Genomic DNA, 19,334 nt, shown 5'->3' with positions numbered 1-19,334 from the left:
CCCCCCAAGATATCCATCGATTTGAGTATACTTGTATTCGAGTATACTTGTATTCTTGTATACAAAAAAAAAAAAATGAACCAAGACAAATTTCACCGATTCTGCTTCCTTCAAACTACATCCTAGATGAGTTTGCATCTAAATGATGACTAATTGTTTTCTACAATACTTACAGGCCATCTGCACTGGTGCTTCTAGTTTATGGAAACTGTCCTAAAAATACAGGAATCTATTTTGTTTTCCATCATTCATTCTTCAATTTTAGGTTTGGGTTAGTGTTAATTTAATGATCAGACAGAATTATGTACCCCAGGCATGGTAGTTTATGGTCTTCATTATTCATTCTAATGGAGAAGAAAATTTAATGCTGAAAAAATTGACTGTTCTCCCTATCAATTATTATTTATTTGGTTCTTTCTGACATTAAGAACAGTGAAGATGGGAACACTAAGAAACAGGAGGAAATGTATGTTAGAAACAGCTACATTCCACAAGATACATACTTTTTTCCACTAGGTTTTCAATCTAGAAATACTGGTTTAAATTAATTCCTTCTTTAAAATAAGGAGGACAGTTTTGCTGTCTCCTGAGATGAACCTGATGGTGAATTGGATATATCTCTAGTTTTAATATCAGAAACTTCCAAAGCTGGGTTTCATCATCATTCAAGGGCGGATAACAAATGGTTCAGACTTGCTTCCTAAAATGCTGATTGAACATTTCCCCGGATTTATTTACAAGGGGGACAAATCATGTTCAAAAGTTAGGTGACAAAGTTTAGTTCCTACTTTTGAGCTCTTTCATGACAATGAACGTTTTGAAATGAAAAGAGATTTAATGGGCAAAACTTTATTCCGAGATCTCTTTCTTACAAGTGATTCCATTATCTTGGATGCATGAGTACCAAGGGCAAATTCTTAATACTAAGCAGTAGTGATAATGCTATAAATCTGGAAAAGTTTGAGGTAGCTAAGTTGCATGGCCCCTGACCACTGTACTTAGTAGTCGTTGAGAGTGCAAATGCTTGCTTTCAAGTTATAGGCTAAGAGTGAAATTGTTTTGACTCACAGATGATTGTCACTAAATTGGTACTGTCATCAGAGTACATTTTTCAAGTGCAGAAGGTTGTTATGGGGAAATTGGTTCTTTACAGAATAGAGCTATTTTTCATCACAGAAACATCACATCAACACAAGGTGAAGCAAGTAGATTTATTTATAGTCACAGACCAATAAAACACAATCACAGAATTAAAAACACAAAAAACACTAATAAAACACATTAAATTGTAATTTATTGATTAGAAAGAGAGCTAATCTTTTTGATAATCAGATTTAGGAGTGCCAGTCTCCATGGGTGGTATAATGGGCAAGGCAGCAATAAGTGGATTACTTCTGTATCTGAGCAGGAACATGTAAAACTGTTGCATGGAAGACAGGTAGATTTGCCTATAGTCTCCATAGTAGGTAGTGCACCAGTTCGAGCCAAGACACAAAGATGAATGTAGGCTAAATACTGCCATTTAATACTGTCTAATTTCATTGGGAATCTAACTATCTGTATAATCTTCAACCAAAAACTGTCTACTATTGACCTCACCCCATTCCTAAGAGGACTATAAGGGGCGTGCATAAGAACACAAAAGTGCCTACTGTTCTTGTCCTATTGTTCTCTTCATTATAATATTATATGCATACTTTTACTTATACTTTTACTTATATATACTTTTTCTCTCATGATGAGTTATTTTTATGTTGATGATTGTATATGCTGTTGTGACAAAATAAAATAATGTCCTAGTCCTAAGATTTTTTTATACTCTACAGGTATCAGCAACTGAACCTGACTCTTCTGAACACAAAAGTACACATAGTCTGCCTTTATAACTTTATAATTTAAAGCTAAGCTTTATCATTGTAACTTGTGTATTGTCTGTATTTTAGCCACCATATTAAATTCATCTTCCCTATTTTTGCAGGGCCTTGAAATTCCTGATTCCAGTTACATCCAGAAGTGCAATCCGGAAAAGTGGGCTGAGTCCCATCCATTCAGCAGCAGATGGCCAGAATCCACAGTGCCTGGAACTCCTAATTGAAAATGGGTTCGATGTCAATGTTCCTCTGGCAGGACACATTTCACAAAGTTATGATGATGAAAGGAAAATGGCACTTTATTTTGCAGTTTCCAACAATGACATTCTCTCCACTGAAATATTATTGCAAGCTGGCGCAGACCCCAATAAAGATCCTCTCAATTGCCTTCTTGTGGCTGTGAGAGCAAACAACCATGAAATTGTACGGTTGCTTCTTTCTTATGGAGCAAATGTCAACTGTTATTTTAACCTTGTGAATGACACTCATTTTCCCAGTGCCATTCAATATGCTTTGAATGATGAAGTCATGCTAAGGTTGCTGCTTAACCATGGGTACAACGTGGACCTCTGCTTTGACTGCATGCATGGCGATATCTTTGGAAATTCTTTTTTGTGGCCAACAACAGAGGAAGAGATATTACCAGGCTGGACATCTTGTGTAATAGAAGATAATCCCGTAAGGAGATATATATATATATATATATATATTTATTCTATTCAATATAGGGAGGGAGTCAGACTATTCTCCAAAGCACCTGAGGGTAGAACAAGAAGCAATGGGTGGAAACTAATCAAGGAGAGAAGCAACCTAGAACTAAGGAGAAATTTCCTGACAGTTAGAACAATTAATCAGTGGAACAACTTGCCTGCAGAAGTTGTAAATGCTCCAACACTGGAAATCTTTAAGAAAATGTTGGATAGCCATTTGTCTGAAATGGTGTAGGGTTTCCTGCCTGGGCAGGGGGTTGGACTAGATGACCTCCAAGGTCCCTTCCAACTCTTATATTTTTTATTATTATTATTATTATTATTATTATTATTATTATTATTATTATTATTATTATTAATAGTAATAATAATAATAATAATAATCCGTATTTGTTAAAGTGAGGTTGGGTTGACTATTGTTGGGTTTAAAATCTCAGATATTTCACTTTGATTGTATCTCTTCCCCCAAAGAAAATCGTGACTAAGATCTGTATGAATAATGTTCATTCCTTCATCTATTTTTAGGTGTAATGACAAAGGCCAAGTGTAGAGTGAGGATAGAAGCTGTTGTAAAAAGAAAACACTGGCACATGTTTGTGTCCTTGTCTCTGCTACTGATAAGCATACTTAGAGATGCAGGCATTACATTACTCTGTTAGATGTACCCTTCTACCCTTCTTCAAAAGAGTGAAGCCAAGGAAAGAACTATCGATAGAACAGTGCCAGCAATATTCCTAGTGCTATTTGGGAAGAAAGGAAGAACAAGTTAATCCAATGGAAAACTTAGATTATCTGGCATAAGAGGACACTTAGATTTCCTGCAAAACTACAATTCTACATCTTGGCTGTCAAATTTATTAATTTCATTATTTAGGTACTTTTAGGCTACCTATTTAAACACAAGGTATCATATGAATCTCCACTGTATTATACAGGTAAAGAAGAAGTGAACTATCTATGCTGCTAACAAGCTTAATGTTTAATGTTTTATAAGTCATTAGATATGCCCGTAAAACAGGGGTGAAATGCTCCCAGTTCGGACCGGCTCGCGCGATCCGGTAGTGATGGTGGCTGCTGGTTCGCAGGACCGGTAGCAAAAATCCCTGGCCCCGCCCCCCTGCCTCTGCTGAGCTGCACCATCAGCAGAGGTTGTTTTTTTTTTACTTTTAAAAGCCGGTTTTTCTTCAGCCAAAACATGCCTTTAAAAAGTAAAAAAAAAAGCCTTTGAGGATCCCGCCCCTCAGCTGAGATCGGCAGAGCCTTTAAACTTAAAAAAAAATTTTTTTTAAAGTCTCCTCTGGCGATCTCACCTGAGTTCCTCATCAGCAGAACCTTACTTGTACTCTTACTTGTAGAAAACATGTTTTCTACAAGTAAGAGTAGAGATTCTAAGGCACTTACCTGATTACTGATGAACACATGGCTTTTTTTCCAGCCCCAAAGCCCCAGTTTCACTTTCAGCCAGACAGAATCAATTGCTTAGCTAATCTATTTCTTCAGTGATCAACTAATGCTGGCTGGCTTTGCTGGCTGAGGAACTCTGGGAATTGAAGTCCACAAAAAAATAAAAAAAAAATAAAAATAATAAAATAAAATATTTGTGCAGCTTTCTGAGATTTGGTGTGTTTCTGTAGTGTTTCACTCTAACTACACAAACACACAAAATCTCAAAGCTGTATGTGGAATTTTTTTTGTGTGTGTGTGTGTCGTGTTGTGTGTGCGTAAAGTGTGAAAGTTGGTTTTTGAGCTTTTTGTGGCTGTGTGAAGTGTGAAGTGCAGCTGCTTTTACATTGTGTGTTAATCAGTTGTGTTGTGTTGTGTGTGTGTAAAGTGTGAAAGTTGGTTTTTGGTACCTCTAATTGTTTTTTATACTTTGTTTATTATTTTTATTATTTATTGTTATTGGCCACGCCCATCCAGTCATCTGACCACCAAGCCACGCCCACCAATTAAGCCACGCCCACAGAACCGGTAGGGAAATTTTTTAGATTTCACCCCTGCCATAAAGTTAAAGTATTTCAGCTCAGAATATAGCTTTTCAATTTCTTCCCAAAGAGATATAGAGAACTGCAGAAATTATGAAATGGCACTGTAATATTTTAAGAATTCTAACAAGCTTCTCCTGCCTTTTAAAGAAATGTTTGGATTAATGCATCTTGTTTTATGATGTGATCTGTTTGTGAATGTTCTGCACCATATTATAATAATACATTTTAGAAAATAATTTCATATAACACTGGTTGTATCTCCTTTCAGTTCTGTGACTTTATTACACTTCCTTGGATGAAACATTTAGTTGGACCCATTGTCCGCATTTTGATAGATTATATGGATTATGTTCCTCTCTGCACTAAACTTAAATTTGTCTTGGAGACTCAGAAAGAATGGCCAGAAATTCAGCAAATATTAGGTAAATGAATACTGTTGGTTTGGAATTAGGCTAGCTGTTTAATCTATGAAAATAAAAGAAAAACGTATTTGTGTTTGAAGATATCAAATAATTTGTGATTATTATAAGAGTGTGCCCTGCTTTTTACTATCTTCAGACTTAAAGCCTTGTGAATAAATAAGGATTAGGTGAATAAAGGCTTATTATAGCAATAGAAGGGAGAGCTTGATCTTGGGATATATAGTATTATCCAAATGGAATCCAAGGGAAACTATAGGTAGGAAGCCTATTATAGAACTATAGTTGCAGAAAAGAAAATGTGTAATACAAAATCAATGGCAAAGAACAATAATCTATGATCTAATGTACTTTATTTGGTGTATTTGGAACTTCTAAGCCACTTCTTGTAAGTGGAAACTCCACATCCTCTTGAAGTTCTAATAATTATTAGTTTAAACGGAGTCAAAAATAAATGGCTATCCTTCCAAACTGATATATTTGAAGTACTGAGTAGGCTTTCTAGTATCTGAAAGCCAGACTAGATATAATCAATGCTAGTTTAAGTGATATCATTTCTCTAATACCAGCATAGAAATAATAAAATTTGAAATGTATGGTAAAGTCAAATACTACTCATTTATGCTACAGAAGCATTTTTTAGACAGTGTTGGCAGCTGGCAACAGCATGTCTCATTTTGGTCAACATATATCACGTGATGTGATGTTTTCATCATAGTTCTTACCATGCTTGTTAGGGAGAAATGTAGCATTCTGCATTTGGGTAGAAAACAAGAAAGGCACTAGGATAGAAAGGCAATAGTACATGTGAAAGGGATTTGGGTACCTGCCATTGATCACAAATTAAACATGAGCCAGAAGTATGATGCAACCGTAAAAAGGTGAACTCTGTCATAAGGATGAATTAATAGAAGCAAAGAGTTAGGATAATGGGAATTTATATTCCGTTCTTCATTGCACTCTTCAGATTTCATTTGGAGTGCTGTGTGTAGTTCTGGACATTACAGTTAAAAAAGAACACTAAAAATTGGAGCAAAGGAGAGCTACCAAGTTCTGGAAGTTAGGTGTAATTACAAGACAACTGAAGGAAGATACGATAGCAGCAACTATATGAAATCACGTGGAAAGAGAAATAAAAATATTATCTCTTGCTCCAATGACCAAGACTTGAACCAGTGAATTCCAAAAGTAGAAACAAATAGACATCAGGAGAACCTTCCTGGTTGTATGAGCTGTTAGCCAAGGAAACAGGCTGCCATATGACGTGGTCAGTTTGGCTTCAATGGAGGTCTTCAAATGGGCTGGATGGATGGTTATGCTCTAATGCAGGAGTCTCCAACCTTGGCAACTTTAAGCCCGGTGGACTTTAACTCCCAGAATCCCCCAGCCAGCTTTGCTGGCTGGGGAATTCTGGGAGTTGAAGTCCGCCGGGCTTAAAGTTGTCAAGGTTGGAGACTCCTGCTCTAATGTATCCGGCACTGAGTAAGGCATTGGTCCAAATTATCTCTAAGGTTCCCGCCCATTGTATGATCCTTCAGTCCTAAATCAATAAACATATTTTCCATTCCATTTCTTTCCTTTGTGTCTTTCAGAGAATCCTCGTCCGCTAAAACATTTGTGCCGCCTGAAAATACGTAAATATATGGGATTAGTGAGAAGAGACAACACTCTATCCGTGAAGAATCTTCCTCTCCCCTCAATTTTAATGGAATTTATCCTCTTCAAAGAATATGACCTTTATGGAAGAGAATTACATTTGGAATGATCAGAATCCTAGACACATTCCCTTGCTTATTAAATTTAACAAAGCTTTGGATCAGAATATCTAAATTGCCAAATATGATGACTTCTAAAGATTTCCTTAGGCCCATGGAAGAGATTTTTTTTATACCTGATGCTTGAATGTGTTTGTTTTTTTTTTGGAGGGTGGGGGGAATGACACCAGCTCCATTGCTTCATTTCCATTTGTGTCATAGAGACTTTACATGTGGGAAATCTTATATCAACTTCATACTTATATACAGTATTTGCAGAACTATGCTAATTTTCCCTCCTGCCTATGCATCTTGGTTTTAGTGTCTTTCCCCACCATCTTCTCCATTTCCGTTTGAAATAGAGATTGTTCAATTGTCAAAAATTAGTGGTTTTTTTCTTAGCACACATCATAATTAAATTCTAGATATATTTTAATATTCTAAAAGAAAAGTATTTCTTATTATGCAATATAACGTGTAACATTAAATTGTGGAAGAGTTAAAAGATGTGTTAAATATTATGTGGATTGTATTTAAACAAGAATCTTCTTTTGCATTTTTCCCTATTTTTCACAGCTTGCAAATTAGAAGCATAGCACTCATATAATTCATTTTGTTTTAGGATTATTTTGCAGGGCAATTTACTATATCTTATCAGTGGTCAGATAAGACAAACATAGATTTCTATTTATTTGATGTGCACATCTCAGTTTCTTTTTTATATACATATATAAATATGTGTAGGTGCACACAAACATATACATATGTACAAACTGTTCTTATATAAAGCCTGTTTGTTTACAGGTAGTTTATCACTGAACATACGAAATGCTTGTTCTAAAGAGAGAATGCCAATTTCAACATGCATACTGAATTTTTTGAAATTCTGACATACGTGGATGCCTGCTGGATTTTCATGGTTTTCACAATCCGGAGGCTTAGGCACACCCTGAACAATTTCCTAAAGTGATCATACAGTTATTTTTAATGAGACAGAAAAACAATTCAGTTTTTCTGAGTAGTAATATTATTATTTTTTATTTGCATTTATATCCCGCCCTTCTCCGAAGACTCGGGGTGGCTTACACTATGTTAGCAATATTACATAGTAACTATAATGAATTCTTATTGAATGTGAATGAACTTAACTTTAATTTTTCCTAAATTTTGGGGAGTGTACTTCTACCATTCAAAGGTTAATAATGGTCTAGAAAAATAAATTACTGCTTTTATTTTTTTAAGTGGTTAAATTGTCAGTGGCTGTCCTACCTTATATAAGGAGCAGATCTAATTGCTTATGAGTATTATGCAGACAAGTTCCTGAAGAACCAGATTTGGATCCGTTCATGTGAAACGGGACAATATAAAAACTGGTCCATTCATTAATTCGGATTGTCCATGCAGTGTTTCATAGATACGTTTAGGAATTTTACTGAAGACACGTTTAGTTCTTCTGTCTTTTCATGGTATTTGCAATCCTTAATGTTCCAATTGAAGGGAACCTATATAAAAATGAAAGACTACCACTTGGGCACTAACACATTTTTGGATTTGCCATGTTGATATTATTAGAAGATACAATTTAACATATTTAATCTCACAAAATATGTTCAAGCTTGAGTTGATTACTTTTTTCCCCGCTTGGAAGTCTTCCAATTTGTTGTTACCTGACTGCAAACTGTTTGCTTTGTGTAAGTGTGTGTGCACGTGCGCACGTGTAGCCAACACAATCAAACAGTGCAATCAAAATTCCATTTATTTGTTATGTGCAACACCTAAAAACACAACAAAAGTTTTGATTACATGGTTGCAGCAGCATCCTGACTTTTTTGACCAGAGCCTGCAGACATTCTAGCTCAGTGAAAAAAATACAATTATTGAAATGCATTTCAAAGGAAAAAAGAACTCATACTGATTTTAAATTGTACACTAAAAGGGATTAGACTTCAGCAAGACATTCAACAAAGTATATCACAAACTATTTCTTAGTAAGCTACGGAAAACTGGGTTAAAAAGCATCACTTGCGAGATGGACTCGCAATTGGCTGACAAACCATACTCAACGAGTAATCCTTAATGGGTCTAAGTCTACATGGAGGGAAGTAAGCAGTGGGGTACCACAAGGTTCAGTCTTAGGCCCAGTACTCTTCAATATCTTCATGAACGACTTAGATGAGAGAATAGAAGGGGAATTTACTAAATCTGCAAATGCTGGCAGGAATAGCTAACACTCTAGAAAATAGGCTTAAGATCCACATGGATCTTGACAGACTTAAACACTGGGCCCTATTTAACAAAATGAAATTCAATGTAGAGAAATATACACATATAGACTGGGTAAAACCAGGCTTAATAGCAATAACTGTGAGAGGAGGCTTGGAGTCTTAGTGGACAATGAGCTAAATACGAGCGAGTAGTGTGCAGTGGCAGCAAAAAAAGCCAATGCTAAATTGCATTAATAGAGGGATGCAATCAAGTTCAAATGAGGTACTAATACCACTCTATAAAGCATTAGTAAGACCACACCTACATTACTGCATGCAGTTTTGGTCACCATACTATAAAAAAGAAGTGTTGAGACGCTAAAAAATGTGCAGAGAAGAGCAACCAGGATGATTAGGTGACTGGAGACTAAAACGTGAAGAACGGTTATAGGAACTGGGCATTGTTAGTCTAGTGAAGAGAAGGACATGATAGCAGTCTTCCAATATTTGAGGGACTGCCATAGAAAGAAAGGGGTCAAGCTATTTTCTAAAGCACCTGTAGGCCAGACAAGGAAAAACAGAAACTGAACAAGGAGAGATTTAACCTGGAAATAAGGAGAAATTTTCTGACAGAACAATCAACCAATGGAACAGCTTGCCTTCAGCAGTTGTGGGATCTTCATCACTTGAAACTTTCAAGAAGAGATTGGACTGCCTTTTGTCAGAAATCTTGCAGGGTCTCCTGCTTGGGTGGGAGGTTGGACTAGATGACCTGCAAGGTCCCTTCCAACTCTGGTAATCTGTAATCTGTAATTAGATGTTCAACTAACCATAATAACCCTGCTGTTCTATAAATGTGCCTGGAAAGTAAGGAAAGCAGTTTGTATTATATGCTTCTTAGTAAGGTATTTCTGGGGCATCCAAAGTAAAAAAAATAGAATACACAATATATCTTGTAGGTTTTATATTGGCCCTTTCTTGTTGGCATGTGCTTAAATTATCCTTACTGACAGTCACAGAAGCTATCTAGCTGGATGATCCACAGACGAAGCATGTGGACATAATCTCTTGTTGACTTGTTGCCTGTTTTGGAGTGAATTTGGCTGGTGGAGAAGGCCAAAGTGCCCAGCTCCAAGGTTGTTTGGGGCAAACATAACATTATTCAAAAGGAGGAGGGATAAACCTAAAACTAGTTGAAATTGGCATTTGATTCTCTGCCCAGGAATAGAGGGAGATGAAGGATGGTAAACTATTTTTGATATGATATTTCTGAGTTTTGGCTGACATACAGGAAATGCTGTTTGTTTATATTTCCTGCCAAAGACACTTTGTAGTGAAGCATCAGCCAGGTTGCTATTGAAACCTTCGTCCCCAAACATAACATTGCAGTCAGGAATCCCCCACAATTATCAGCCACTCTGTTCAGGCCTGGGTTTCCTATAGGCAAGAGAAAGAGCTCATTTAACAGTTCTAGGATGACAAAAGATGCAATTTATCTAAATATCCTTATTTTCATACTCCACAAAGTTGCATTTCCACCAAAATATAGAAATGTGGGTGGGTTTTAACATGAAATTTGAGTGTACTGTATTTGGTATTTTTTATTTTCTTTATGCTTAACCGAACACAGTGAAATAATCTAACTGTAAAGTTATTGCTGATCATTTACATAATGGCTTTATGAACTTCCAGCGGCATAAGATACCTTTTTTTAATGCACCTAAGAGTGAATACAGTGATTAATACTTTGCTGCCCTTTCATGATATTCCAGAACCTGCTGTGTGAATTGAGTCCAGTTGTCCTACTTAGAGTTCATTTGGCCATACTCTTCATTTTGCATCTGAAATTCTAGAATTTCTGGGGGGGAAACTAGGCATTACACAAGGAGTCCTTTGTACCTAACAGCTGCTTCTGTCTATTCACAAGGGAACCAGCTGAACTCAATGCGGTTTTCTCCAAAGTAAGCAAGTATAGAATTACTGGCTAATTTCCATTTGTTTTTATCTCAGAAGAGAAAAGGCCAGTATTCTCACCTGACTTTGAATTTACAAAGTCATTGCTGTAGATGACCCGAACAATAGAATCACTTGGCAAAGTAACCTGACTGAAAAGTTATTCCACAACATACTTTTAGTGTGTGTTTTTATCCAGTTGGCTTACTAGCGTGAGTGTTAAATATAGGTGGTGACACGTTGGTTTCAAAGACAATCCAGTATGCACAATGTTTGGAGTTCACGTTGATTCAAAAAAAAAAAATCTATATAATTTGTTCCATCTGCCTAAAATATGGTGACCATATTTATATGTCAGAAATTATTGTCTCCAGGAACTCAAGATGGATTATCTGGGATTTCTCTTCATTTTATTCTTGTCACACTACTTTGTACAGTATGAGAGAGTATGACTAGCCAAAAACAACCCAATTATTTACCAAGGATGAGAAGGGACCTGAATATGGGTCTCCCAGTCCCAGTCAAATGTTTTATGCATGATTCCAGACAAGGTATGTCTAACGCTTGAGAGTTGTCAAAGTGCTCTGAAACAGACTGTGACAGCGTCCATAAGGTGAAGAAACATAATAATTACATTATTCTAAATCCGAGTTTCTTGGTAGCTTTAAGACTTGTGGACTTCAACTTCCAGATGTCTGGATCTTGAGACTTCTCAGGAGTGAAAAAATACATGTAAAAACCATGTCACATGAAGGTCAGCAATCACCAAAACACTAACCTGCTTTTGATGCAGGGGTGAAATGTAAAATTTGTTACTACTGGTTTTATGGGTGTGGCTTGATGGGGGTGTAATGTGACTGGGTGGGCATGGCCAACTTTTTTTTTTTTTACTTTTAAAAGCATTTTTTCTCCAACCTCTTTGGCCGAAGAGGTTGTAAAAAAATGCTTTTAAAAGGTTCTGGCAATCAGGCAACTCAGCTGGGATCGCCAGAGGAGCCTTTTAAAAGCTTTTTGAAGGTTGAAGAGGTTGGAGAAAAAAATTCTTTTGAAGGGTTCTGACAATCCCAGCTGAACCGTGCGATCATCAGAGGCTGTTTTTTTTACTTTTAAAAGCATTTTTTCGGCCAATTTTTATTCCTCTTTCAGATGATACCAATAATTAAGAAAGATAAGAATCTTGAGGAATGGCAGAAGGGAATTAACAAATTTATATGGGAAGGTAAAAAAGCTAGGGTTAAAATGAAAATAATTCAAGATTCTCGGGAAAGGGGAGGTTTAAAAATGCCCAATTTTAAATTATACTATGAAGCAGCTGCTCTCTCTGCAATAAGTGATTGGTTTAATTTAACGGAGGAAAGAATTTTGAATATAGAAGGTTATGACTTTCTATATGGATGGCATGCGTATTTAATTTATGACAAAAAAGTGGATAAGGCCTTTAAAAATCATGTGTTAAGGACTGCTCTTCTGCGTGTTTGGAAAAAATACTCTTATAAACTAAATTATAAGGTTCCTATATGGGCAAGTCCTAGACATACAATAGAGAATATAAATATAGAACAGAATCAGGAAATGATTACATATAAAGATCTTTTGTATACTGAAAGAGGTAATTTGCAATTAAAATCTCTGCACGTACTAAAAGAAGAAGGGAAAAATTATACTTGGTTTCAATATGAGCAACTACGTGCTAGATGGAAGGAAGATCAGAAAATTGGTATAGAGCAGAACGAGGGAAATTTGGTAAAGCAAATTAGAAATCAGTCTCAGGAGCATATAAAGAGATTGTATAATGTGTTACTTGAAATAGATTCTGAAAGGGACTTGGTAAAGGACTGTATGATAAAGTGGGCACAAAATTTTCAGGAGCCAATATTATTGGAAACTTGGGAAAAAATTTGGGTTAGAAATGTTAAATTCACACAGGCACAGAATCTGAGGGAAAACTTTTATAAAATGTTTTATAGATGGCATTTAGATCCTAAAAATTATCGTATGTATCCAGATATGCAAGCAAAATGTTGGAGATGTAATTGTGATGACGCTACATATTTTCACATTTGGTGGACTTGTAAGGATATAAAGGCCTTTTGGATAAAAATTTGGTGGATTTTACAAAATGTTTTGAAAAAGAAGATAAAGTTCCTGCCGCAATTTTTTCTGTTGGGAATTATTACGGACTGTACAGTAATTGAGACTAAATTGATTTTAAATCTAATAACAGCAGCAAGATTACTAATAGGACAATACTGGAAGAAAAAAGAAGTACCTACAATAGAAGAATGGATATTGAAAGTTGCCAATTTGGCTGAGATGGCGAAGATATCAGCCTTTTTGAAAGACAATACGCAAGAAAGATACTTAAAGGAATGGAAAAAATGGATTGACTATATTCAAAGTAGATATCAGACTAAGAGTTATCAGACTGTTTTTGAATGACTATGATGTATTATTTTTGATTGTTTTCGGGGGAAGTTAGGAATTTATGATTGTAGGGGTATAATTAAGTTGGGACGAAATTTTTTTAGCATATGTTTGTTTTATTTTTAACTATACCTTGTGCTCGTTCCGGGAAGTTGGGGGGGGGGGGTAGGGGGGTTGTGAAGGGAGGGGGGAGGGGAGGTGGGGGGAAAGGGGAAAAAATTTCTGTAAAACTTTTTGAATAAAAAAAAAAGAAAGAAAAAATGTGAATAAAATAGATGAATAAGTAAAAAAATAAATAAAAAAAAAAGTAAAAAAAAAAAGTAAAAAAAGACAACCTCTGATTATCACGCAGCTCAGCTGGGGAGTGGGGAGGGATTTTTGTTACCGTTTCTCCGAACCACCGTCACCATTGCTACCGGATCGGGGCATCTGGTCCGAACCAGGAACATTTCACCCCTGTTTTTGATGTTAAGAATATGCAAACATAAGAAAAGCTCTCCTGGATTAGACTATGGACCTATCTGGTACAGTCTGGTACAAGTAGTCCATGTATTTAGTGATGGTTCAAAGTTACAACAGCCCTGAAAAAAGTGGCCCCATAGCTGTTTTTCACACTTAAAGCTGTTGTAGCATCCCCATGGTCAGTGACTAAAATTCAGATGCTTGGCAGCTGATTCATATTTATTTATTTATTTATTTGTCAAATACATATTAAATAATATATAAGTATAAGCATGAATTGAATACATTAAATGAATACAACTAAAGGGAACATTAGGACAGGGACGGTAGGCACACTGGTGCTCTTATGCACGCCCCTTACGGACCTCTTAGGAATAGAGTGAGGTCAACAGTAGACAGTCTTAGATTAAAGTTTTGGGGATTTTGGGATGAGACCACGGAGTCTGGTAGTGCATTCCAGGCATTAACAACTCTGTTACTGAAGTCATATTTTCTGCAATCAAGATTGGAGTGGTTCACTTTAAGTTTGAATCTATTGTGTGCTCGTGTATTGTTGTGGTTGAAGCTAAAGTAGTCATTGACAGGAAGGACATTGTAGCAGATGATTTTATGAGCTATGCTCAGGTCATACCGAAGGCGGCGTAGTTCTAAATTTTCTAAACCCAGAATTTCTAGTCTGGTGGCATAAGGTATTTTGTTGCGAGCAGAGGAATGGAGGACTTTTCTTGTAAAATATTTCTGGACGCGCTCAATTGTATTAATGTCCGATATGCAGTGTGGGTTCCAGACAGATGAGCTGTATTCGAGAATTGGTCTAGCAAATGTTTTATATGCTCTGGTTAGTAGTATAATCTTACCTTACATATTTATGACAGTTGCAGCATCCTGGAGTTATGTGATCACCTTTTGCAACCTTCTAACAAGCAAAATCTGTGGGAAAACCAGATTCATTTAACAACTGCAATTTAACAAGTGCAGAGATTTTGCAACTCTGGCTAGAAAGGTTGTAAAATGGGGCAAAACCCACTTAACAACTGTCTCATTTAGGAACAGAAATGTTGGGCTCAATTGTGATTGTAAGTCAAGGACTACCTGTATTACACAATGGTCAAGCTTGCGAAGCTCATAAGCCTGAACTGAAGGGCGATAGTTCCTTTTCACTGTTGGATCCCAGCAAACAGCATTTGAGGCATACTGAGCATGCTTAAGAGGCAGTAAACAGCTATCAATATTAGTAGCCATGGAAGCGTGATCCTCCCATAAACCTCTCTAGTCTCCATTTAAGATCAGTTACAATTGCTAGCAGCAAATTCCTCAGTTTAACTATGTTATGTGTAAAAAAGGATTGAGATTGAGAGAAACTATCTTGCTTATGCAGTATAAAGTATTTTATTTACCTTAGTCACATTTCTTGTTATTCTTCTACTTCAGGCTTGAATGCCCTCACTGCTGCTATCTATCTTTATGGAAGGTATGCTCCAGTCCCAAACCTCCTGCTGTGCCGTTTCCCATTATAATAATATCCTTTTAAAATTGTCATGGCCAGAACTGAACTTAGTCCTCCAAGTGTGGTCACATCACACTTATATATAAGAATCTTATATAAGAATCGTTCTAAAGAGGATTGTTGCATAACTGCACCAATAGCTATTTTCAATTGTCATCCTAAATAATTTCAAGCATAGAAATCACTTCTTAACAGTAACTGCACATTATCTTTTACCTTTTTATGGGAGTGCTGATGATGACTCCAAGATCAGCATTCTGGTTAGGTTCTTTGATGGATTTAATTTATTTATTTATACATACACTGAGATTTATGTACACTGAGAGCATATGCACCAAGACAAATTCCTTGTGTGTCCAATCACACTTGGCCAATCAAAATTCTATTCTATTCTATTCTATTCTATTCTATTCTATTCTATTCTATTCTATACATACAGTGCAGTGGACCCATTTATACACATACGGCTCTGTAATCTCTTAATTCAGGGTAGAGTCAGGACAGCTGGATGGAGCTGAGCATTTACCTGCTGGATGCCCTTCTTGATGCCATGCAAAGTTCACAGTAAATATTTTTTTTGTGCCCTAGCAGAGAAATATCTGCTGCTATTAGGATCAAATTCTCAACCTTCTGAATGGAAGGTGAGCATCTTCACCACTAGGCCACCATACTGCTCCTACATATGTATATATACTAGTTCACAATAAACTAGATTTATCATAATAAAGTTGACTTTACCAGTCTGGAGATGTATTTTGGAGTTCTTCACAGTATCTTGTTGATTTTACTACTTTGAAAATTTGGCATCCTCAACAAACAAGGGATCTTCACCAGTTAACCATAGCAGATTAAAAAACACCAGCACCAGCCCTGAAATTTGGTGAACTCCACTTTGACATCACGCCAGAATGTCCATTTATTTCAACTCTGTTTCATCGTTTCTTTTATCCAGTCACCAGTTGATGACAACAGCTTTCCATCTTATCACCCACTAGTTGAATGTATTCAAGGGTGTATAGTCACAAATATCACCATCCATAAATATCTATGTAGTGGCGAGAGGTCCGGAGCCCTGGAGCTTCAGCTGAGGGAGGAAGAGGTGGAAAAAAGAGAAGAAGGGGTTCAGGTTTCCCATCAGGTTTTGGTGGGAAGACTTTGGGAGGAGAGATGTGGCTAGAATCTGGAAAGGGGAGAGGAGACAGTGAAGGAAGCTGACCCAAATGATTGGGTGAGTGGGTGACCAGAGGGGGTGACCGATGCAATGGAGGTGAACTGACTGAGGCAAGTGGGCAAGCCAATGACCAGAGAGGCACCAGATACCCCAGAGCAGGGGTCTTCAACCTTGGCAACTTTAAGACTTGTGGACTTCAACTCCCAGAGTCCCTGAGCCAGCTTTGCTGGCTGAGGAACTCTGGGAGTTGAAGTCCACAAGTCTTAAATTTGTCAAGGTTGGAGACCCCTGTTCTAATATTTAAGTGAAAATTACCCCTCACAGATCTACTTTTCACTCATTGCCGGCAACAAGCAAAATCAGTGTTGGACAGTTTTATCAGAGCCTCATTCAGCTTTCTCTTCTACATGTTGAATATAACCTCTTCCTCCAACCTTCCCCCATATGACATGTTCTCTGTAGTGTCATGCTTTCTCCAAAGATGTGCCCATTTGTGTTTAGTTTTATGAAAGTTGTGATACAGAAGGTTGAGTTAAAACTCCAGATGAGGTCTGGGTGAAGCAGAGGAAAGCCTGGTTATGTGATTAGTGCTTCTTTTGAAGTTTTTGCAGTGGAATATTAAATGTTCTTAAAATTGCATTCATCTTTTTGAAACCAGATAACTCTGCCAACTTAAGGGAAGTCTGTTCTAGGAAGGCACGAAGAAGCCATACTCATTGTTCCAATACAAAAATAGCTATCTCCAGAACACCATCTGTCAACATAGAAATAGCTGCTTCTTTTTTTACAATTTTGGACTAGGCTTATGTTTAGTACTTTAAGGAGACATCACCACCTAACGTAACTCTTATACTTAACAACTCCAGTTTAAATGATGCCAACAAGCCTGTATGTTTCAAAGAACTTACCCATAAACAGAGGAACCTTTACTACTATTAGCATTCTTCTAGCTGGAGCACATTAATATATTTATTGTCATTTAAAAGTTATTGTATTGTTTTAATCATTATTTTATTATATCTCGTCTTTTCTTCTATACGCTGCCAATATCCTGTTTCTCTAGAATTTTGCTCTCCAATTCTAGGCATCCAGATACTTGCACAAAATAACGGAATAAAAATTAAACCTGAATGCTAGCTTGTTTTATATATATATTTTCACAAGATTAAGAATAATAACCTTAAAAATGTTTATTGAAATGTAATGAGATGATTGATGTTGATGCTATAGAGATTGAAAAGAAAGACATTAGTAAATGGGAATATAGGGTTTTAATACAAATGGAAAGAGATAAAAGAGGGGGCAAAAAAAGGGGATAGATTTGATTAAAGATTTAAATTCAGGACGGAGGGTTAGACTAGAATTTTTTTTTTTTTAGAGAAATGCAAATAGTGAAATTAAAAACAGGGGAAGGGAAATATATTGATAAAATATATAAAAGGGTGGGGGAAAACTGAATTGGATGTGATTATATACTTGGCTGATATTTTGTTAAAAAAAATACATTGTATGTGGTTTGTTTTAAAAATAAAATAAAAAATCCAAAAAAAATATATTAAACCTATGAACTATACAGACCAAAGAAATATGCCCATTTAAAATCTGGCTTTAATCAAACTACATAGAAAATGATTGAATTAATACAAATATCAGATTGTGAGAGTCAGCTGTCAGAAAAATGGCTCAGTAATGTATATGAGCTCTGGGTTACCTCATGATTAAAGATAATCCAGATTGTTGTATATATGTTTTAAAGATGAAAGATGAAAGTCTTTATAAACAAATCAAGTGTAGTCTGAACCACCATTTAATACTGCTGCTACAGATGTTTGCTTAAATATATGCAAGTGTTTCAGTGTTATTTAGAGAACCTGCAATTACAGGACGATCATTTAGCCTAATATCAATGCTTTATATTTATATTTGTAGGAAAAAGACAGACAAGCAGACTTAGAACACAGAGCACCTGAGAGTCAAACATGCTTGAAACTAATTGAAATAATGAAACTATAGCTATTTTTCTCAAAACTTGTATTTAATTATTCCACTGATAATGCTAACAACCTACGAACAACAAAATATCCACAGAAATGCAGGCATTTCCAACCCTCCCCCTTATTTTTAATCTTCAGATGAATACAGGAAAATGCACATTATGTCCTTTCATATAAGAGTTTACAAAGATCAAGTCCATCCCCACAAAATAATTTTTATCATAGCAATATTGTTGTCCCAATATGCATCTTTAACAACTTTTTTTAAAAAAGGCTTTAGTTGTCAAATTCAGATTCATTTCCATATCTTGATATTTTTAAAAGAAAAAAACTATATTATAGCTGAGTTACTATATTTTTATTTTTAAATCCTTGCCTAATTTAGCGGCATATTCCATAATCTGGGGAACATGGATTTTCTTATTTTCAAGACGTACCTATTTCCATCTTAAAATGATCAAAATTAGTAAATCTCAAGTTGAACAGTTATTATCCATTCTCTTACTATGGGGCCATGAAAAGGAGGGGTGTCCCAGCTAAGAAAATATTTTGTCGCACTTTGGAATGATCCTAATCAAGCTGAACAAAGCACCCCTTTCGTTACCTGGTCTTGGTTGCTTGGGTAGACCACAAAGTCTTGTGTGTCAAAGTAAGTGTGCTTGTTGATTTATGAACAACTATCTTCCTGGGCTTCTAAATCTACAGATGAGCATTCATTTTCCTTTTATCAAACCACTCTAAATATGGTTCTTGTCAGTGTCTCAGTAATCCCTGTGTTTAAGAGACATAAGACACTGGTGCACTGGGACATTCTTTCTGCTCAACTCTTGCTGACGTCTGATGCTTAAAACAGACCATGCTTTCATCCTTCCGTGCA

The 19,334-nt window shown here is 36.2% G+C and overlaps 1 protein-coding gene and 1 long non-coding RNA gene across 6 annotated transcripts in view; one reads left to right on the top strand and one right to left on the bottom strand.

Moving 5' to 3' along the window:
- The window catches only part of ASB15 (ankyrin repeat and SOCS box containing 15), a 38,186-nt gene extending 30,935 nt beyond the window's left edge, over positions 1-7,251 (top strand). For 2 of the 5 annotated variants that reach the window (XM_058189901.1, XM_058189904.1), the window contains 3 exons: positions 1,979-2,549; positions 4,838-4,991; positions 6,581-7,251. In XM_058189901.1, the coding sequence (XP_058045884.1) occupies positions 1,979-2,549; positions 4,838-4,991; positions 6,581-6,753 (898 nt within the window). In that variant the 3' untranslated portion in view covers positions 6,754-7,251. Of the gene's footprint in view, positions 1-1,978; positions 2,550-3,106; positions 3,481-4,837; positions 4,992-6,580 lie in introns of those variants that run through there. The other 3 variants (XM_058189902.1, XM_058189903.1, XM_058189905.1) reach the window with 3 other exon arrangements.
- Positions 6,896-19,222, bottom strand: LOC131201742 (uncharacterized). The gene is made up of 4 exons (XR_009155984.1): positions 19,062-19,222; positions 16,031-16,376; positions 14,643-14,715; positions 6,896-10,383 (listed from the first exon to the last, which is right to left on the bottom strand). It is a non-coding gene; the product is annotated as an uncharacterized LOC131201742 (long non-coding RNA).
- Positions 19,223-19,334: the final 112 nt, after the last annotated feature.

Source organism: Ahaetulla prasina, chromosome 7 (genome assembly GCF_028640845.1).
Source record: "Ahaetulla prasina isolate Xishuangbanna chromosome 7, ASM2864084v1, whole genome shotgun sequence".
NCBI classification, from domain to species: domain Eukaryota; kingdom Metazoa; phylum Chordata; class Lepidosauria; order Squamata; family Colubridae; genus Ahaetulla; species Ahaetulla prasina.
Note: the sequence above shows the minus strand (reverse complement) of the source record. Positions and strands in the feature narration are given on the sequence as shown.